This window comes from Poromitra crassiceps (assembly GCF_964638095.1).
Source record: "Poromitra crassiceps genome assembly, chromosome: 8".
NCBI lineage: Eukaryota > Metazoa > Chordata > Actinopteri > Beryciformes > Melamphaidae > Poromitra > Poromitra crassiceps.
Window position 1 is genome coordinate 15,283,578 of NC_139629.1, and position 23,081 is coordinate 15,306,658.

Sequence of the window (23,081 nt, forward strand, 5' to 3'; positions counted from 1 at the left end):
TACCCCCAACACTGGCATTGTCATGTTGTCACAATGGCTCTCTGCATAAATGATGTGTGACAGACATTGTGACATCATTTAAAGAGATTTAAATAAGATACACAAATAATTTCCTAATCAAATTGTGTGTTTTTATGCAAATAACCAATATAAATCACAATAACAAAGAAAAGGATAACATTTAAGGATTTTGAAAGTCACTTGCCCAACACTGGACAACGCCCCCATGACAATGCCCTCAACTGATTTTGTCATACCCGTCGAGTGATGTCATGTCCCACAATCGTTGAGTGGCCAGTGGGTCAGTGATTCATCAACGTGCTGACATATGATGTCACTATAACTTGTGACCTGGCCACTAGACCGAGCCGTCTAGAACTGTATGACATCATCAGTGACCTGGCCTTTCTTTCTTTCTTTCATGGGGACAGACAGACAGAAAGACCTTCTTCTAGACACTTTGGCCCCTAGTGGCCATGCCATAAAAACATGAGCCGTATACTTCGAACACACACTTCACACATACACTTGTGTGAAGTGTTAGTCTTTTAATGTGAAGGACTGTATGACATCATCACAATAACAATAAACACAAATCAGTGACAGTGAGTGATGTCGCTCGAACAATTGTGATGTCATCAGGGATGTCAAAGTGAGTGATGTTATCCAGTGAGTGATGTCATCACTGATGCACCGGCATATCAATCATCATTCATGTCACTTAAGCAATTGTGATGTCATCAGTGATGTCGCTCAGACTATAAATAGGACTGGCAGACATAATCCAATTGCGTACAATTTCATGACTCTACCATTTCTACCTGGAAATTCTCGAAACAAACATTTGGGGAAGGAAAGATTCCACAAGTCCCAACATTTTGGCTATCCCAATGTTGGCTATGCCAACAGGGTCCCCATGATGGTGGGGGCTGAGAAGCCAGGCATCGGCGGAGAGTTGTTAGTCGGCCAGAAGATCCAACCAAAATATTCTGTCTTCCCACCATCATGGGTGGCCTTTGACAAACTTGCTCTGTGTTTTGAAGCGTACTTCCAGGAGTCAGTGCCTGAAAAACGGGAGGAGACATACAGAATCAGGAAGTGTAAGATCTACTTCTACCTCGAGGATAATACCATAAAGGTGGTGGAGCCAGAGTACAAGAACAGCGGCATCCCTCAAGGAACACATATTCATCGCGATCGCATCCCACTGCCTCCGCCAGATGATGACCAGTTCTACAACGTTTACCATTTCAACATTAACCAGAAGATAGTGCTGTACACACGGACCTTCACTATAACCAGCTGCGACCCTTTCACAAGGAACTTTCTCACAAAGCTTGGGGTGCGCCTCAATTCCTCTACCGCCATTCCTGATGACCCCTACAGTAACCTGCGGGAACAGATGGAGAGAAGTATGAAGCCGCTTCGGCCGTATGAGAGGCACGACACATTGAAGCAGTTCCTGGACCATGACCCCCAAGTCCTGCGTTTCTACTGCTACTGGGACGACACCGGGAACATGTTTGGTGAACTACGCGACCTCATTCTGCACTACTTCCTCGCCGACGACACCATCGAGATCCGGGAGGCGATGCATCCGAAACCGGGACACGATGGCCCGGCCAAGTTCGTTGCCCGCGGCAAACTGCCTAAGTGGGCCCCCACCCCCAAGAAGCAGCCTGGAGAGATCACGGACCGCACCGTGCTCAATGTGTTCGGCTCCTCGGGGAAGGGGGAGCGCTACATTCTGGACAGCCTCAAAACAGGCGCCGTCCACGAGGAGTTTTATAAGGACTGTGATCTGGTGATAGGCGGGGAGGTGAATGTGTGGGGCCGGAGAGTGGTCATCTGTGACTGTGACGACTTCACCAAAGATTTCTACCGCTCCAAATACGGCGTAGTGGACTTTACCCCGGTGCAGTACAAGGCTCCCGAGGCCCCTAAGCACATGCGTGCACACAAGCTTGCCATGATTGAACCCCCAGTGCCCTGGACGTTAGGGTGACCAGCTTTCTGCGGGACTACACACAGCGTTTCCCACAATTTTCCAGCATTCCACAAATTGAGACGATGTCATGCAGTTTGATTGGCTCCGGCTTTCAAAAGTCAACTCGGTGCAGGGCAGACACTTTCCTAAAATTGGGCTTTTCCAATGGCTGCGAAGAATCCTGTGACATCACCAGTGATATATAACATCACTATAGTAGTAACCTGGCCACCAGGCCGAGCCGTCCAGAACTGTATTACAGTTTTATCCTGATGTGAGAGGTCAAGGGACCCCTTTTACAATAGATTTTCCTTGGCCAAAATTTTGCCTAGCTTTACATTTTGCCTAGGTTTTGGGTGTTATTTACCCCACTTCCTGACAAGCTAACATGAAAATATTCTCACCTGCCAGACTCCTGCGCTGTACTCTTACTTTGGTATAGCAGGGGGGGGGGGGAAGCTAAACCGCATTTAGCCTCCAAGCTACTCGGTTAAATGGTGATCAACATTGATAAACCACTGCTACGTGACGCAGCTACTGTTAGCACTAGGCCGCAGCTAACGTTTGCTCATATCCCAGACGTGAGCTCCCAAAGCTAGCCGCAGTGTTTGTTAGCTCAATCCCAGATGAGCGGCCCAAATGTTAAAGGTCGGTCCAGTCCTATGTTCTATAGCTCATATTTTACCATGTCTAGGGTTGACTGGTATTATGATCTGTAGCATGAGAACAGAAAGTAAGGAAAATGCTGTCATCAGAGAGAGAGAGAGAGGAGTGGCTAGCTTACCTGGCTCGCTGCTGTGCAAGGGCCCAGGTGACGCTCTGGCTTCTCTCCGCCAGCCCAAGCCGGTTGATATGAAAGAGTCCCGTGCTGATGCACATGCTATCAATGTTCATGGGGACACATAGTAACATCTGTATACAAAAAGAAAACCTAAACCACCGAAGCGCGGAAAATGCAATCCATCCTCTTCTCAACACCGTCACGTGACCGGAGCGTGAACCCCCGATCTTCTTCTTCTTCTTCTTCTTTGCGTTTATTGGCAGATTGCAATCCAGCTATTAAGGTGCATACCGCCACCAACTGCAATTTCGTAGTTTTCAAAATTCAGTGAAAAAAAAAGTCTACCCAAAGTGCTCCAATTCAAAATCATTGTCCATACTATTACTCAGATGCAGTTGCCTGAGTCTGCGCAAATGCGTCCCGCAGCATTTTATCTATTTCTGCTCCAGTTACGTCCACCATATCCAGGAACCTCTTAGCAGCATCAACCACCATTTCCATCCTCTCCGTCCTCCCAGTCATGCTAGTAGCACAGTTTAGGACCATTGCCATGAAGGCCAGGAATCGTCTCTTGTCCATACAAACGTCACTCTCTCTTGATCTGTCCTTTTTTTCCTTCTCTGGATCCTTTGGCATAGCTACCCTTTCCTCATTCCTTTCCCCTCTCTTAGCAGCCTCGGCATACGACAATCTCTGTTCCTCTCTGATCCTACTCACTTCTCCTTTCTTTCTTCTCGGACACTGAACATCCCCCACATCATGATTACCCTCGCAATGCAAGCACATGGCTTGCTCCTTACGAAAGGTCTCACTCTATAACACACATGATCCATATACTGTATATTCTCGATGGCACGTACTTCTTCAAAAGTCAAACACATGCACCTACTCTTCTCCTTCCTCCCATCCCTAACTCTCATCATCCTCACCTCACACACACCTTCCACTTCCAAAAAATCTTCTTCATCTACCCGCAAATCAACATCACTCACCACTCGTCTCTTCCTGGTTACCGGCCCAAGTCGGCAGCATTTCACACTCACACGATCACTTGATACTCATTCATCTCCAAAGCTCTCTCCCTCTGACTCTCAGACATACACGCAATCATAACCATTCCACCTTTAGTAATTCTAACATACCGAATCCTGCCAATTTCCTCTGCAACATTTATCGCCACCCCATGCGGCTCCCAAAAAACCCCATGTGACTGTGGTGTCACAACCACCAGTCCGACCAGAAACTCCTCCTCACAATCCTCACTCAACTCACTTAACTGCTGCTGCTTTCTTTTCTTATAAACATTCTTTCTATCCCTCTCTTGTCGTCAGTTTGTAATTTGCCGCCAACCAACTCCTCCGACGCTTCATCCTCCATTACTTCCTGCTCCCCCCCTGTCGACGGCGCGTGTGTGGAACAACTCCAGCTCGAACCCCCGATCTTTGCTTCCGGGAGACTTACACTGCCTTAATATGACGTCACTCCTTAAACCCCCTTAAGCTAACCACGTCACTTCCCCAATGACAATATCAAAGACGTATGAACAATTAACACACTATCATATCTACGTGAGAGGGGGACGATTGTAACAATATATATGTGTGTGTGTATATATATATATATATATATTAGGGGTGTCACGATACACTCAGTTCACGATACGATACGATACACGATATTGGGTTCACGATAACGATACTGTAGCGATCCAGGTAATTACAGGTAATGTGGTGTTTCCGTGTTTAGCTAGGAACTGAGATGTGTGGGTTGTTCCTAGGGGAAAGGGGGTGTATGGGACCAGCGGCCGCGTGGCGGAAGTCAGTCTAGCTGGGAGAGGGAGCTAGAGTGGTTGTGTGTAGGGCTAGCAGCGAAGCTAGCTGCTAGGAGCTATTGTGAAGCCAAGAATAAAAGCCTTGTACCAACTTCAAGTCTCCGGTTCCTTGAACGAATACCCGATTCGTTACAATACGATACAATATTTTTTTGCGATCGATTTGGAAGTTGAGGGGGCATCCTCCACTCTAATTTGAGTAATTTCACCATTTTCATCCTCCGTGTCTGTAACGTCCCTCGTCTGTTCAAACAAAGCAATGAAAAGGAGAGCGAGCATGCAATCAGATGCAGATCAGTGCCACCATGTTCAGCTTATTTTTCTCGCGATATGAGATTTAATCTCAACGATACATATTGTCATGTTTTGATATCGCGATATATTGTGGGACGATATATTGTGACATCCCTAATATATATATATATATATATATATATATATATATATATATATATATATATATATATATATGTATATATATATTAGTAAATAGGTTTAACACAGCACATTTGAGAAGTGTTCACACTAGTTTATGCACAGCCTGCTAGTTCTCCGTATAGTGTTGTACAGTAACAGTAACCTTGATCCATGTCTCAAACTAGAAGACAATAGGTGGTTCAGATTGAGTGAGAGGCATCAGATTGTGGTGCGTGCATGCATGCATTTCATACTGACAGATCCCATTCTGTGGCTGATCTGCTGAGTGAGCTCTTTCTTCCCTGTATTTCCTCGCCCTCTCCTCCCCATCTGCCCAGAGACGGCAGCCAGAGTCATAAGGAGCACAGCCCATTAATAATGCATGGGCTGTTCTGTGATGCAGGGCATCAAGACTACAGAGCACTCATGGTCGGGGAAGCCCTCATTCACAGAGTCAGCCGGGACAAAAATGCTAAGCATGCTAAGGCATTCGCTTGAAGCTAACTGGTCTAGAGGTTTCAATCAATTATGTCTCCTGTGAAGCTGCTCCTGCAACAAATTAAATCTCATAGAGAGGCAATCCTGAAAGATTTCTGGCAGTCTCATTTTGTGACTGTGGGCCCGTGGACATCATCCCTGGCACCCCCCCCACCCCTTCCATAACAGCAAATCAATATCCCGCTTCACTCGATCCTGCAGTAGCTTCCTACGCCATGAGTGCTGCTGTTTGTCTGAGGGAACTGTATCCATAAGTATATGCATGTGGGACTTTGAGTTGTTCGTCTGAGGGAACTGTATATCCATAAGTATCTACATGTGGGACTTTATTGAGTCTGGATGATGCTGTAGCTACCTTTCAGCCGGCCTGTATCATTGCAATATTCACAGGTTTGTTGTAGCCTATGTCTAGCCAAAGTTATAGCTTGACTGCACAATCTAATATGAGAAACAGTAGACATGCAAAATGGTCTTCATAATAATTATTGGTGTAAATTGCTTAATTTCAACATCATAAAAAAAAAGTCCCAATATACCTATTTGAACAGATTATGCTCTTTGTTTTTGGCACCATTATTGATGGTTCCGAAGAGAGGCCTCTTCATCATGGAACATTGATCCTTTCCTCTGCAGGCACCTCCATCATGCATAGCTTGCTGCTGCTAATGCTAATAGTATATCAGTTAAGGGTGCTTTCAGCAAGTAGTTAGCTAATGCTAATGTTATAGTCATGTTTGAATTTGAATTTCTATTTGAATACACTAAGATAAGTGACACTAATGTTATCATGATGCTTATTGATATTTTAACACAACATTTCACTTTTGTTTTCAAGGTTAATGGGAAAAGTTAAGTTTTGCCTTCTGGCTCAGCTCTCTTTTCGTCACAACGGTGCGGTAAAGTGAACGCAATACCGCTCCCGCTGCTCCGATTCTCCGGCCCATCTCCCGCTCCATTGTCCCCTCACTCGAGAACAAGACCCCGAGATATGGGCCATCTATAGAATTGGATCAAAGTGTGAGTTATTGAGTTATTACGTTTACTATTTTATTATAATTATTAACCTATTTTATTCAGTTTAAGATTTTTCTATGTTAAAATAGAGGGTATGCACATGACGTCACAGAGGCAGAAGTCACTGTGGGGTCACGCCCACTGAGTGGCAGCATTGGGATTGATTTGCACAAATTCTGGATGGCCCAAATACTTTCTCCATCTTTGCCACAGACCACTTGTCTGGAGTAAAGCAGACAGCCTTATGTTGAGCAATGCAGCAAAACTAAAAACTGTAGCCTAGTTATAAGAAGGACAGAGGAACCTTCCAGGAAGACAGAATTAAACTAGTTTCTGATTTATTTATTTTTTAGACAGCTGTCATGATCACCCCGGGCATTGTCTGCCTTGTCAGTGGCGAGCTCCCCGCTCGCGTCTGTGGAAAGTTCACACATAGCAATCGAGTGCTGATTTGTCCCTGATCTGGAGGGGTTTATTGGCAAGCTCCAAAGGGCCTCGCCGAGGATTGTGTAATCAAGTGGTTCTTTAACATTTCTGGCTTCTGAATCAAAGTACCCCCTTTAGCCGACTCCAATATTTTGCTTTGAAAAGGGCAAGAGAAAACTATAGCATATGCAATGAATGAAAATAATAAATTTAGTCGAAGAGTTGCAATTAGAGCAGATTTATTTGAACGTTTCATTTATTTTCATGATTTATTCTTCCATTTTTAATGTTTCTCTTTCTGTCCCTGTAGTACCTCCACATACCCCTATGGGTACCGGTACCTCAGTTTGGGAACCACTGGCGTACCTGTATCTGAACTTGGCAAAAGCGAGACTACTCTCTGTAACACACAAACGCACGTGCACGTGAGTTGTTGCATGTCCAACTAAAAACCAGGCCGAGAGCACCAACCAGAGTTCCCATTCCATTTATTATATGGTTTATAAATAGACACACTCAGACACATTATGTTGAAAGTATAAAAAAATACAATACCAGGATTTTCTAGACTTTTTTTGTGAGGTCTTCTTCATTGCCTTTGTCACATGTTATTTTAACTTGAATGGCTGACAAAAACGGAAAATATAACTTTTCCTTCGTTTTCAATTCTTCTTACATAGTATACTAGTTTTCAATAATTACTTTCACAAATCAAATCATCAAGCAAGTCATTGTCATCAATGTCATGATAACATTAGATCAGAGCATAGAAAATATAATCACATGCAGCCAACAACTTTTCATTTAAACTGTACAGTCAGCCAAACAAGTATACTGTAGTTCAGTGAAATAGATTTTGAAATATATGTGCTTCAGGTTCCCTATAGTAGAAACCTGATATTCCAAGGGGAAAATGGACAGAGAGGAATGATTTATGACTGAATGAAAAACAACTTACTCAACCTCTACTGAAGACTGGCTGACAAATGGATCTTCCACATTTTCCAGATATGTTAACGGAGTCATTTGTCAAGGGGGTCAGTCAAAGTATTTTTAAGTTGGGATGTTAGGGTTTTCAAGCATACAATATATTCCAGTTAGACTAAGCAAATAACAAACAAAGAATGAGGCAACATGGCTAAGTTAAATGGTTTTAGCTTTTGCAACTCATTAGCATTTCAGATTTTCTTGAATCAAAAAGGACAATATAAATCACACATGTAATAAACCTATTTCAGCACAAATACACAACTAATGTCTTCTTCAAGCTTGTATGTACCATATAGCTACGGTGCCAACTCTGGCTCACCTTGTTCTAAGGACAATAACTTCAGCTGCTAATTCATATATTATCATTTGTAAATATATCTAAAAATACAACTCATCAACTTCAGCTTTGTAGGAAATTGCATTGTTTCTTGGTTTCATACCAGCTTTTGTTTTTGTAATAGGTGAAAATCTGACTCACTATTCACAGTGTTTCAAACGGAACAGTACTGGCCAACACGTGGCTGGCTGGCACCATTTCAATATCCATCCTGGAGTTTGTCTTCAAGTCCAGTATTGCACCAGTAATTCTGCCAAGCAACATTAAAGCACTATTGAATTAGTTCTGACCCCAATGCACAGATTGAAATCAGTAAAGAGGAAAAAGTGGACCTACAGTGTTGTATTCCTATATGCAGCAGTAAGACTTATTTAGGCCTATTAAGCCCTATTTTTTGACGGTTCAAGTAGCATGTGTCCTTTTTTACTTTTCAGTTTCTTAAAGCATCTAGTTGCCACCATTTCCCCCCCTGATATCTTATCTCAATTTCAAGAAAATCTTTCTTTAAATATTTGTTTATTGTAATATAATATAATATAATATAATATAATATAATATAATATAATATAATATGATATGATATGATATAATATAATATAATATAATATAATATAATATATAACAGAAACAGCTCGTGTTACAGGAATGTGGTACATAACCCATTAAGCTTATTTTTTTTTGCATAGCTTTCATGTAGCAAAAAAAGGGTGAAAAAAGCCATTAATATGTTCTGCATGATATGCCATTAAAATCACTTGTGAAAAATAGTCACTTTCTACACACTCACAGGAATGGACTCAACATCTCATTTTAAGAATCTAAGTTGTAAAGGATGTATTTGCTAGTCATTTCAAAACAAATCAAAATACCAAAATGTGAGCTTATACAATTCCCACAAAAAAGTGAGTGTTTAAACAGGAAATGACCAGTCTGTGGATAAATTACTCATGTGGTGGAAAAGGTAAATAAATGTTAAAAAGATAAATAAATAAACAATATTCTGTACTCATTCTGCATCTGACAGGCAATATTCTAATATTGAATAACACTGACCACGCAGACATGAATATATATCTTTTTGATAACAAAATACTTATCTACAAATGTTCATAATCGGATTGATATAGAAATATGTATAACAATATATATGTATTTCTATACATATATATTTACAACAAAAGGTGCACTTAAATAATGTCATCAAGGAGATGGGGAGTGCCTACCCAGTCCAGTGTTCTAGGCTCAGAGGCAGCCATGATCATGCACATGAACTGCTTACCTGTCCTCTTGTCTATAGGATAAATAGTTGTGGGTGTGAACCTTCGGTTACTTTCCACAAACTCACAGAGCTGCTGATACACCTGTGGGTACTCATGGCGTAGGAAAACCCCTCGAATCCTTAACTCCCGTTGTATATTGATAAAACAGATTTCCCTGGCCTTCCTGCCTTCCTCCCCTTCTCTGTCGATATCTGCGGTGCCTGGGGGCGGCGTGAGGATCAATGTTTCCATGTCGCTCTCCTTCTTGTGAACCTTTCTCTCGGGGCTAAAGGAAGCCAGTGCTACCTTAGCGTATTTCCTGACGGTTGGAGCGTGGTTCCTTGGCGACGGGCCGTCAGGTAATTGGTCACCAACAGCAATGGATACATTCAAGAGGAAACATTCATTGGGGTCATACTCCTTACCGGCCTCCTGCAGCTCCTTGCAATACTCCCCTAGGTTGTCCTTGAAGCTCTCCAGCTCTCGAAGGGACAGGTATGTTGGGGACATCAAGAGACTATCCAGGCCATATTGCAGAAAGTTACTTGATGCCCCTGGGTTTGGGAAACCAAGGAAGAGTACTCCTCTTCCCCGGGAAAGGAAGCCCACTTTGGCAATGCGGGAGAAGGCTTTGTGGACTTCAACTGTCTCCCGACAGTGCTTGATGATATGACGACATATGCTGCCAATTCTTCCATACAGACAGCTCTCTTTGTGAAGGTCCCAGTCCTCCCTGCGACAGTTACGTGAGCAGTAGTAGGTGTAGCAACTGTGGCATGATTTAAAGTACAGGCAAGCATTAAACAAGGTCTCCGTCCTCCGGCATTTGTTGTTTGAACACATCATCGTGTCGTCTTCATCTGGGCTCTGGTCTGGGGAACACTCATCTGCACTCCTCATCGCATCACTGCTCCCGTCCATATCACGGAAAGCATCGGGATTCATTCTTATTGAGGTGGGCTGCCTGTCAAGAGGAACTGGTTCTTCTGACACGACCCTTGAGCTTTTTCTGGACAGGGACGCTGCCTCTTCCTCATCAATTAACTTCTTCAGTTGATCCAGAATATCCTCACTTGCCCTTCTACTGGGTGGCTTGTAGTCAGTCACAAGGTCCGCTAGAAGCTCATCAAGTTGTTCGAGGCTTTGCTGTAGAGAGGCGCTGTCATGTGCCTTCTCTTTGGTTGAGCTTGCAAAGCAAGACATTGTGTCATGGTGAGAGGTTTCTGGAGCCCCAGTGCTTCTAGAGTCCAGAATGTCCCAACTGGCAGACCTTCCTTCAGATTTGCTAAGGTTACCTGGTCGAATGTCATTATCAGTTATTGTTATCTCAGGAGTGACAAACCACAGTTTATTTGTAGTGCTCTTTGATGACTCTGTTGGGCTTTTGTCAATCAAGGAGTTATCAGACATGGATAAGGCTGCATAGCGTCTTGGTGAACTTGAGAGATTGACTACCACTGGCTGTGGCTTGTCATCTGTGGCTGCTGCTGCAGGCTTCCTGGGGTCAAGAAGGTTGTCATAGCTCTGACCCCGCTGAACCGGAATAGGTTGTTCCCTCTCTACACGAGAGTTCAGAATATTGTCCCAAGACCTTGAGTGAGATTTGGAATCTGTGCTGATTCTTTGAGATTCCATACATGGGTTGGCATACCAGGGTGCCAACACTGGCTCTTGTCTAACTCTGGTCGGAGTGACTTGGGATACATAAGAGGCAGGATTGGTGGAATATCCAGATGCATCTGAGCCATACCAGTCGTCTGTTTGTGGCTGAACAACTCGAGCATGTCTCCTTCCCTCGGTGTAATATGCCCTTGCAGGGATATGATGCTCTGGTGGCACTGCATACATGTCACTGGGATAGAAAACCCTTGGCGGGGCCGTCTGGATTTGATAAGTCCTTGGATCATCCCCGTAGAATGTTCTTGTTGGGGGTGTCTGGATGATGTACGGCCCTGGCTCATTTGCTGCGTAGGGTTTAGAATACGCAGCCTGCACCGTGTATGGGTAGGCCTCCATCTCAGTAAAGTAGGATCTGGTTGGTACAGCGTGCACCAGGCGAGTCCTTGGATCCTGCACATATTGTACTTTGGGTGTAACGGTTTGCCCTGGCATGTAACGATCGTCATGAAAGTACGAACTGGGTTGAGGAGGGGCTGCGGTAACATATCTCCCAGGGTCATCTGCATAAAAGAACTTGGTTGGCACATTAGGACTGGAATGAGCCCTACGTTCCCTACCATAGTAATCACCCGGTGACGGCATCCTTTGCAAAGGAATCTCCATGGGTTGCGGGTAGGTATTTGGCATGCTGTGGGAATACTGGTATGCTTGCCTGCACTCGGCACTAAAGGAGTCAGTGGGAGTTGGTGTTCTGGAGTAGGAGAAATGGCGTGGCACTGTAAGACTCCTACTTCCCTCACTGTGATACCTCTGCCAGGGTATGTCCGCGTGAGGCGACGTCTGTTTCCGTCCAGAATGCTGTAACGCTGCCTCGTCGGGTTTGATGTCCATCCGACATCTGACATGAGGGCTCGTGGCGGGTTTATCCAGCCCCCCATCCTCCGCGTTGTCTGCAACGTAGAGGGGTGAATATCTGCTGGTATCGCTCATTTGAGGCTGCAACTTAATGGGATGTACTTCATGCATATGAGCCCTAGCTGCCACATAGGAGGACTCCCTACGCGGTGAAACCTCTGGTCTCCAGTGAGGGTCCCTCGGTGACCTTTGGGCTTCCCTGCCCCTCCTCCCCGCGGACGAGGACCCTTCGAATGACACAGGAGTGAGACTGGTCTGGACCCGAGGGGCACTTCTTGACCTGGCCCTTCTCTTTTGTTCAGGAACAACCACCTCACTGACCATATCTGCTGCACCCATTGGTTGAGGAGTCATCCTATGGCTGAAAATGTCTGGAGCAGAAAAACGGTGTCTCTGCTGTTGGCCTAAGGCATTCCAGGCAAAATCTGGATTGGCCGCATGCCTCTCAGCCCTCCTGTATGGGGACTCCATTGAGTCTTTTTGAGATTTTGGGTACTCCAGTGACTTATAGTCAAAGGTGCGGCAGTGCCTCTTGTTGACGTTACTCTGAGTGTCCTCCAGTGTGCTGTAAGTCGGGGAATCACATGGTTTGGAGGGTTGCAAAGACTTGTAGTGTGAATAAGTGGGGATCACTTGTATATCTTGATGCACAATTGATACCAGTAAGTCAGGTGGGTCTGTGCGTGTCATCTTAAAGGGACTCTTCTAGTTTTCTCCATCAAGTTGTTTTAATGTTGATGTTCCCTGTAAAAGAAAAAGGAAGAAACTTCAGTCAATAATATTTATCATTGTGATATAATTAGTCCCTCCAAATAATTCTGGGGATCACCTGTCAGACAGAAATCTGCAGTTCTGCAATATTTTATAGCATTTGAAAAGGTTATACTGTATTTATTTCTGTTGTCATGAAATAGAGGCATATGGTATTGACAGCAAAATACTTTCTATTAGGGATGGGAATGTCCGATCGAAAATTAACGATCAATTATCGATTAATCATTAAACAAACAGAAAATGCCTACAGTATGACAGAAAACAATAAAGAATATCCAACAGCAATCCTCTTAAACAAGGCAGAGCCTGGCCCATGTTTTGTTTCGATTTCAACGGCAGCCTGTAGTGTAGGCAGCAGAATATTCAGTTTTCTCTGTCTCCTAAAATAGTTAAGTTGCGCCTCCAGGTTGGTAAGATGTCTTCATTACTGCCAGGTAGTGAAATCGATTCATTCAACGTATATTTGATACCAACGTTACATCGATAATCATGCCATCCCTACTTTCTGTGTAACAAGAAATGTATTTAAAAGCTCGAAATAGTTCCTCTGGGCAGTTTTTGCTTCATCTTGTGTTCAGTGGTGGCCTTAGCAAACTGAGCTGCAAACACTGCCCAAAAAAAAGAACAGCAATCTTATTTAGTTCTTAAAATGAACATGACATCAAAAGTAAACCCAAGTATGAATATATAATCAATTTATCTGAGCCTAAAACACAATAAAGGTATCTAGCTCTAGTTACAACAGCAGGCAATACATTGATTTATTTAGCAATTGAAAATGTAACATCCGGGGTGTGATGCTGTAAGAGATGTTTTCATTTGAACATGCAGGCCATCATACATTTTATTTTCTCATCAGAAAATGGTAAAGTAATGTGCCCCCTACAACATGGAAATACAGCTATTATGTATTATGTTATTATGTATGTATGTATTATTATGTTATGAAGATCTCTATGACAAAATAAATAAATAAATAATAATACTAAGGGAACCTAAGGAAATCCATGCTTCTAGCCTGCCATGTGTCAGCAATTTATGCATTTTTCAATTTTACGGTAGTGAATCCAGTCGGGCGAACGTAAAACAAACATCTCCCCTTTGAATAAATTCCTTCCAAGCAGTGTGCTGTTTGGATTTTTAGAAAGTAATTGGTACTATTAATCAATCTAAAACAGCTTCCATAGCAGGCGGCGGTGGCGTCAGCCATTGCTGTCATTAACGTTACTCCTCAGCGCACTTGACAACTGCTTAGTCCCTCCCGTTGTAAAGCAACTGTAACCAATACCATTAATGATGGTTCCATTCCATTTACAGTAGGTGTTCCAGTGCAGGGCCCTCATTAATGTTATCGGTTACTAGGGCTGTTGAAACGAATTTTGATATTCGAATATTATTCGAATTTAATAATTATGAACGAAATTCGATTATTATTATTTTTTAAAAACGAATATTTTTTTATTTAAAAAAAAAAAAATTTTTTTTTTTTTTTTTTAGAACACTAGAACAGTGACAAGTTCTGACAACATACTTGAAGAAAAGAGTGTTAACTGAAGTTGACTGTTGAAGCTGCTATACTGATGTAAACCTACCTGTAGCTCTTAAAATGTATGTTCATTCATTGTTAACTGAAGTTGACTGTTGAAGCTGCTATACTGAATGTAAACCTATAGCTCTTAAGTGCAATACGTGACTGATTTTTTTGTTGTTCATGGCTCATTGTTGTTTTGGCAAAGTTTACTTAGTTGTTTATTGATAAGGAGCTCAAACAAAGGCTGTGTCTTTTTTTATTATCAATTATTTTATTTTAGCATTTCAGACAGCACCAATACATCACTGATGAATATTAACTAAGCTCTGGTTATCTGACCTATTTTCTAATGCAATGAATGTATGTACATTGTACAAGGAACATGTTTTCTTAAATAAACATCATTGCTAGACTATTTGTGATAAGCCTAATATTATTTTGAATATTCATCCACCATTCACTTTTCCATCTACATTTGGTAAAATGCTTAGAAAAAGTTTTACTTGGTCAAACCCAAAGATTCAGCTATATTTAGAATCAGAACACAGAGAGAGAAGACAACAATTCACTCAGACAAAAAAAAAAAAAAAAAAAAAATTTTTTTTTAAATTCAATTAAAAATTAATTAAAATATTCGAATATAATTCGAATATTAAAATGTATAAAGCACTGAAATTCGAATTTGATTATAGAGGGAGATTGACAGCCCTATCGGTTACACCTGCTTTACATCCTGCTTTACCACCTCAAAATGGTTGCTGCGATAATGGCCTATAAAACAGCGTACACAAGATAAACAATTTTCTACCATACAGTATGATAATTTAGTTTAACATTGTAACTATATTTTATGAAAAGATTTTGCCATAATTTAAACGAGACAGTATATAGATGACATAGCTTGCATAGTGTGCAACAACAGTGACAGGCCACTTAGAAATCCTATAATAAGAATGTGACACGTGTGTGTGTGTGTGTGTGTGTGTGTGTGTGTGTGTGTGTGTGTGTGTGTGTGTGTGTGTGTGTGTGCGTGTGCGTGCGTGCGTGCGTGCGTGCGTGCGTGCGTGCCATTGTGCCATTGTGCCATTTTAGTTGCGATCGGGCTGAATCTTTCAGGACGTATACAGACTAGAGCACCCCTGCTCTAGTCTGGGTGACATAACGGAGCTGGATTTTTGAATGAGGTCATTAGGGGCAAGAAAATGGGCAGAAATGGCTAATTAGTGGCTAAAGTGACTCAAGACAGTCTGTCTAACTGGGACTGGTAAATTGATGTAAATTCCCTGCACATATGTGCCTATTTAACTTAGCCTGTAAATTTCATGTACATTCAATTTAAACTCTTATCTAACTCTGACTGTAAATTCATGTAAATCCACTGCCTATTTAACGTATATTTAACTCAGTCTGTAAATCTCATGTAAAACCAACGTAAATTCATATTTATCATCCACAGAACACTTCACCACTCATGTACATATTGTATATATTGACTCGATTTGATTCGATTTGATTGCACTTGCAACCTTGCGATTGCCGTTAGTTATCTTCCTACTTCTTATCCCTGTATATTGATGTAACCGCTACGCTGCATACAGACACTAAGACAAATTCCTTGTATGTAACTTGCATACTGTGGCAATAAAAGTGATTCTGATTCTGATTCTGATTCTGAGACAGGAACAGGTTCAATATTTCATCTCGTGGTGAGTACCCGAGTCACAACATGTACATAGAGCTTTAATATAATTCCTCACAAAAAAAATTCCAGTGCTAAAAATGTCATACGGCAGTTAAAATTAACGAAGCACAAACAGGTTTCTTTTCTCAGCACGAGTCCGCTAGCAGGGGACCAAATCACAGACGATGGAGCTGTCTGATCTGTAGGGGTTTTCCTAATCGCAACTCAGCAGGGGGACAGGCCAGAGGTCAGCTCTACCCTGCTGAACATGAGAGCAGGCCATTTGCATAGTGCTGACAGTTCCCACACTGAATGCTAACCATGCTGCATGGCTAGTTCTGCTTTTTGCCAGCAGACATGCTAGCTTGGCAGTTAGCTAATGAGTAATGCTTACAAGTAGAATGCAAACACACACAGACTGCTCAACGACACATGGCAAATGGACTGTATTTATAGAGCGCTTTTCGGGTTGAGCCAAATATGGGATGAACGGGGGAGTATCCGGTACAGATAATGTATAATGTGTCAATATCTGTACTCATGATTAGGGCTGGGTATCGTTTAAAAAATGATGATACCTATACCAATACCAGTACCCTTAAAGTGATACCACTATGGCAAAAAAACAAAAAAAACAAGTATGAAATACTCTATTGAATAGAGTATTTCATACTTGCTCTTTTTTTTTGCCATACTTTGAAAGTTTTGGTGGCATCTCGGCACGCTGAACTGCCAACAACAGCCAAACTTAAGCCATACCCACTTCCAGTCTAAACTCCACCCACTTTTGATTTAAGCCACGCCTTCTCCAGGTACAGATAGGGATATACAGATACAGATAGAGATGATGGTGTCCTTGGCTCATCCCTATTTCCTACTACTCAAAGCGCTTTACACTGAATATCTCACATTCATCCTTTCACGCTTATTCACACACCGACGGCAGCAGCAGGCCATGCAAGACCCTAACCAGCTCGTCAGGAGGGGGGGGGGGGGGGGTCGAGGAAGAATCTAAATGTTTTATGGTCACTCAAGATTCTCTGGAAGACTTTTTGGCTTGGTTCGAGCCTTAAAACTCATTATATTTGGATTTATCGAAATGTCTATGGAGAAAATGGACGCGGAACTTACTTCCGGGGCAAATTACATCATGAAAAAAATCACGTGCCTGTTGAGCTCTATTGGCAAGAAGCCAAGACCATTGCCCCAGTAATTCAGGTGAAAGTGTGTATGAGCCTGTGTAACTTGTTATCACGTACTGTGTAGCGTGGTACAACGTGAGAACAATAAAGGGCATGACCGGGCATGGATTAACTCTCCATCTGCACAGGTTAACGAGCACACCATCCAATCATCCTCTACTTAGCGCGCACACTGTTTTGATTTCAAAGCATGCGTGACCTCAACATTGCCTCTGCTCGTGCGATTGTGATTTGAGAACCATCGTGTGTCGGCTCTCTGGCCTGTCTTGTGAGAATTTAATCAGTGGACCCTCGAGAGGAATTTAAGATTATCATTGTTTCGCCAAATTGTTCATTAGTTCTGTGTCATCATGATTACTGCTCGGTGCTGCGGTCATCTGCTTCTAAATATCTACTCGGAAAGTTACAAGCAGAGATGGGAAGTAACTAAGTACAAATACTTTGTTACTGTGCTTGCCTTGAGTATTTATTTTTCTGACAACTGAGGTCACTACAGTCTGGCCTGGTTTCCTCACCAGAGTTAGTGCATGTCTGACCGCCCTTCCACTTGGTCAAAATCAGATTGAAACCCTCCTGCAGGAGCGTGTGTTCATCAAGATCAAGCCTCTCACTGAAACCATCCACCGGAACAAGAAACGGAATTCTCTTAGCAAGAAGGTGCACATATGAAGGTGGCCCAGATCAAGGTAGCCATCATCACTAGCCATCAAGGCTAGTGACCCTGGTGGACCTTGCGGATGGATCAAGTATGATCCAACTAGAGTCAGCCCTTGAGGCTAATTTCTAACGTCGCTGGTGGTAGCCATTTTTGATTTATGGCTCTCAAAAATGTTGTCCGCATTTTGTGAGAGGCATGGGGGCTAACTTTGTTTTTTAACCTTCATAGATTGCAAACAAACTGAGAAACGAACCTCCCCTCTCCGAGGTAACGGTATTTCTCGGAGTGACCCAACTATTTTAACGGTTGAAAAAAGTATAAAATTAAGATTGCGATTTCTCAAAAAGTACAAAAGATTTAAAAGAAAATCTGAATGACAGCAATAAAGGACTAAACGTGGTGACCTGTATAATATTTGAATGGAGTCTCTAGCTTAAAGTATGAAAGAGTAGTGAGTGAGAGGTCAAAGTGGCCATGGTTTGAACAGTCCTCCCATAGACTTACATTGTAAAAGGGCAAATTTTGGTAGGATCACATTTAGATGATTTTCAAAACTTTCACCTCGTAGGATTTCTTGGGACTTTTTTTCTGTCATCCAGAACATATTGAGGAGACAAAATCCACTGATTTTGCTTGTGTTGCAATTAGTGAGACGTTGACCCAAAATTTGGTGTAAAACGCCTGGACTAAAACAGTGAGGGAGTCATAAATCCTTCTTCTTCTAATGGCTTTCCAGCAGACTGGATGCCTTGCAGCACATTGCTGCCTCTCACAGAATATTATTTATCTAGGCCTATTTTACAATTAGGAAATAATTTAGGCTATTACAATAATTAGGTCTACTTTTGATTTTGATTATTAGGCCTACTTTGATCAATTTCAGGCAAATTATGGAAAATTCTGCAATATTCCATGTTTTACAGTTGATTCCATTTTTATTACCAAATAATTCCATGATTCCGTCCGGGTTTTTTTCTTTCTTTCCTGCATTTCGGATATCAAACGGCCCTAAACAAGCTGTGGCATGCATTTGTACAGCAAAGAACAGAAGATAAGGTCAGGGAAGAGGACACAGAGGAACCATGTTTTGCACATTGTAGCTCGGAAAACAAAAAAGATGTCATGCTCCCTCAAGCTAGTGCAGCTCAATGAGTCAGGCAAGGAGCTCCACTTCAATACTGCGTCCAAATGAATGGCAGTGATACTTAGCAACATGCTAAAGCATGGGTGATGCTAAGGCATGGCTCATGCTAAGGCATGGCTGATGCTAACGCATGGGTGGTCAGCTCTGTTATAATTCGGTCAGTGAGCCAAGCGATGTGTGAGTGCTCTGTGACCCACTGCACATAAAGAAGCTGCTGGCTATACAGGGTTCAGGAAGCTGATGAATATGAAATGGTGATCTAGGTCAATTCATATGCTACAATAGCCCAATATTCGGCCTGAGTAAAACCTTGGGGGCCTGGACTCTTTGTGAAGTGCCACTACTTACACAATTATAATTTCGCCAACACACTACTGATGTCTCTACGAACCAGTACTCCTTTAAGATAACCTTACAGTTTCATTTATTTACATGCAAGATCCCCTTAAAATGATTTCAACCAGCTTTGTATTATTACAAAATCAGTAGCATATCAGAAAACTGTAAGCAGTTTTGCAGGCATTCATTTAGTTTGACAGTTATTGAGAGTTGATTTGAATTAAGTAGTGGGCCAGTGATGTCATTTGTGCATGACATCACTGGTCCACTACTTGATTTTGTAATGATATAAAGCTGGTTGAAAATCACCAGAGTATGCCTTTAAAGACCCCTTAATGTTTGACTGCCTACTTTAACTTCAGGGACATGCTATATGTCCCTATATGTATATATATATATATATATACATACATACATACATACACACGCACACACACACACACACACACACACACACACACACACACACACACAGACACACACACACACACACACACACACACACACACAATATACACACACACACACACACACACACACACACACACACGAACACACACACACACAATATAAAAGCAAGCTGCATCTGAATATTTATGTAGCCTCTGATTATAGGCCTAATATTGCTATTCTGTAGCAACTTTTATTGACTGTGCCCACATGGTTGACTGCGCGCATGCGTCACCCCTGCCAAAGTAAGATAGATAACTCGTGCAACATCTGCACCGCTGTGCTCGTGCACAGTCAGAGAGGGGCTGTCTTATCTGATTGAAATGAATGAACCATGGGCTCCGACCGCTCGGACAGGACGCAGTTGCGCGTGTGTGGAGTTGAACCAGCAAATGCATTGCTGCCTGGCCTCTGCCCCAGTGTGAGGTATGGTGACGATGATGTCACCATGTATTTCAGGACGCGGTGAAGGCGTTAATGTGGCATCAGCTGGCAGGCAGGGACACCGCACAATGACAGCGCTCATGGTTTGTTCATTAGGCCCGGCCACACTCCACAGCATCTTATAATAGCATTATGCTATTGTATAGCATGCTATTATTAGCTATTAGCATATCAATTATTATTCTTTTATAACGTTATCTACACTTTGGTCACACAGTGTTGCAAGTGAGAGGCTGAATCAATGTCGTTTGACATGAATGTGAAAATGTAGGATCAAGGATGCACACTCTATAGGCCCTTTTCACACCAGCCGTTTTTGAGGCGGTAAAACAGCAAGTCAAGCATGCATGTGTAACCAATAACATTAAGGCCCTGGCACTGGAACGAACGCCTACATGGAATGGAACCATCATTAATTGCAGTGGTTAATACACCTGCTTTACATCCTGGTTTAGGCTACCACCTCAGAATGGCTGCTGTGAAATGGGTCTATAGGCTACCATGTCATCTGAGAGACTGAGCGGTAGTTCGCAGGCAGGCAGCCCAGGCAGGGAGGATGCTGTTCGGCTGCACCCTCCTCTCCTCCCCCCTGCACGGTGCGTGTGCTGAAGCGGACCCCCCGACACACACACCGGGCTAATGCAAGCTGAAACGCGGTTAGGATGTGGACGTCTTACCGCATCAGTCCGTGCTGCAGGCAGAGGGCTCTCCATGTTGGGCAGAGGCAGTGCTACAGCTCCAATGACGACATGTCCCACAGCCATCCTCCTCCTCCCTCACATCCTTGGTGGATTGCCGCAACCACAACCCTAACCCGATACCTATCTCTCTCTCTCTCTCTCTCTCTCGCTCTCTCTCTCTCTCTCTCTCTCTCTCTCTCCCTCTCTCTCCCTCTCTCTCTCTCTCTCCTAGGCTCTCCCCTCTCTCTCTCCCTCGACGAATAGCGAGCCAAAAGCACGCCCCCTTCCGGGCAAGGCATACCAAGGGATTTCATCCGCCATTCTTTTCCCCCAGCTAGACTAATTGTTAGGTTAGATATTTCGTTATAAATAAATGCTCATAAGATAATAAAATATAATAATAATAATAATAATAATAATAATAATAATAATAATAATAATAATAATACATTAATAATACATTATTTTACAATTCTGCAAAATATCTATGGAAAAAATAATGGCAGATGAAATCTCCGGCTGCCCAACCAAGCCAGAGGTAACATGGGGGCTCGAACCTGCGACCCCCATGCATGACGTGTTGGTCCTAGTTACTTCAGGAGATCAGTCTCTTGCCGGTGGGGGGGGGGGGGGTGTTTTGAAGAGCTTGTTGCCAGGGTGGGAGGGGTCGGGCATAATCTTATGAGACCGCTTCAGTGTTCTGGCTGCATGCAGGGCCTGAAGGGATGGCAGGTTGCATCCGATCACCTTCTCAACACAGCGGATGATGATATGTTCACATTATCTAATCTGGCTCCCCTTCAAAAAGTTTGGACACCCCTGCTCTAGAATCAGTTCTCAGTCTCTATCCGTTTTACTCAATTAGATTAGCTCTGCAATTGTCTGGGAGCCAAGACTAAACAAGGTGTGTGTGTGTGTGTGTGTGTGTGTGTGTGTGTGTGTGTGTGTGTGTGTGTGTGTGTGTGTGTGTGCGTGCGTGCGCGTGCGTGGGTGTGTGTGTGGACATAGAATGTAGGTCATGATGGGTGAAAGGATTTGAGGCAGAAAAGGCCAAGTAGACCAGGCCTCAGTATTTTGGCTGAGTGTCAGTCACACTGGGCCTTTCAACACATTCTAACAGTCTTGGCAGTCTGAAAAGTCCAAAAAGCTTCCCTTCCCCTGGGCCCATACATGCAACTTTCTATCACTTGAATGGAACGAATGGAACTTTGCTGTAAGCCAGGATCATTGTAAACGCTCCTCCAAGTTTCACACCCTCACAAAATGCTAATCTCTCAGCCCAGGCCCTAGACCAGTGATACACAACTTGCAGCCCGGGGGCCAGATGTGGCCCGCCATAGGGTGCAGAGTGGCCCCCCAAACATTTTCAAATTCACAATGAAAAATAACATTAAATAAAGTTTGACTGAGCTCCAGCTAAATTGTCAAATATCACCGCCTGCTTGCCGCCCGTCACTTAACCTAATAATGGTCCTGTGTGCACAAAAATCCATGCAGTCCAAAATTCACACTTTTTGCTGTTTTCAGCAAAAAATTGTGAATTTTGGACTTCCAGCCATTTTTGCAAAAAACAAACAAACATTGATTACCTGATGTTAAGCATTCATCCTGCAGCTAAGACTTCAAATTTGTAGTTGTTACTGTGTTTGACTATTTCCCACCATTTCCCCATGTTTGGCATAGGGATCAATTTCATGCAATTTGGGTCCCTATGCCAACATGGTGGAAAATATGAACACTGTAAAACAAACAAACAAAAAACCTCCAGGATGAATGCACTTTGTTTTGCTGTTGTATGGCTTTTTACAATCTGGGAACCCATTGGTAAAACATAAATAAATAACGAAATAAATAAATAATGTTTTTTCGATTGTAAATCGAAAGTCTGTTTTGAAAGATTTTGTTAAATCTGACACTGCACAAAAACTAAAAATGGATCAAAATCAATGTGCCTGCCAATCTTTGACATAGCCTATCCTAGGCTGTGTTTGTTTGATTGATTCATTGATTGATTGATTGATTGATTGATTGAGGGCTAGAGTTAATTGCTTGACATCATAAGAAGATACATTAGTCCTCTGACTGCATGTTGTTTTACATCAA

The 23,081-nt window shown here is 42.7% G+C and overlaps 1 protein-coding gene and 1 pseudogene across 2 annotated transcripts; one reads left to right on the plus strand and one right to left on the minus strand.

Moving 5' to 3' along the window:
• Positions 1-802: 802 nt before the first annotated feature.
• On the plus strand, positions 803-2,005 carry LOC310780496 (EF-hand domain-containing family member C2 pseudogene; annotated as a pseudogene). Its single transcript has one exon. The product of its transcript is annotated as an EF-hand domain-containing family member C2 pseudogene (transcript).
• A 7,463-nt stretch (positions 2,006-9,468) lies between these two features.
• ajm1 (apical junction component 1 homolog) lies at positions 9,469-12,765 on the minus strand (the record flags this gene model as incomplete). Its single annotated transcript, XM_083641491.1, has 1 exon — positions 9,469-12,765. One exon carries the CDS (start codon positions 12,763-12,765, stop codon positions 9,469-9,471), a length of 3,297 nt encoding a protein of 1,098 aa, XP_083497617.1.
• Positions 12,766-23,081: the final 10,316 nt, after the last annotated feature.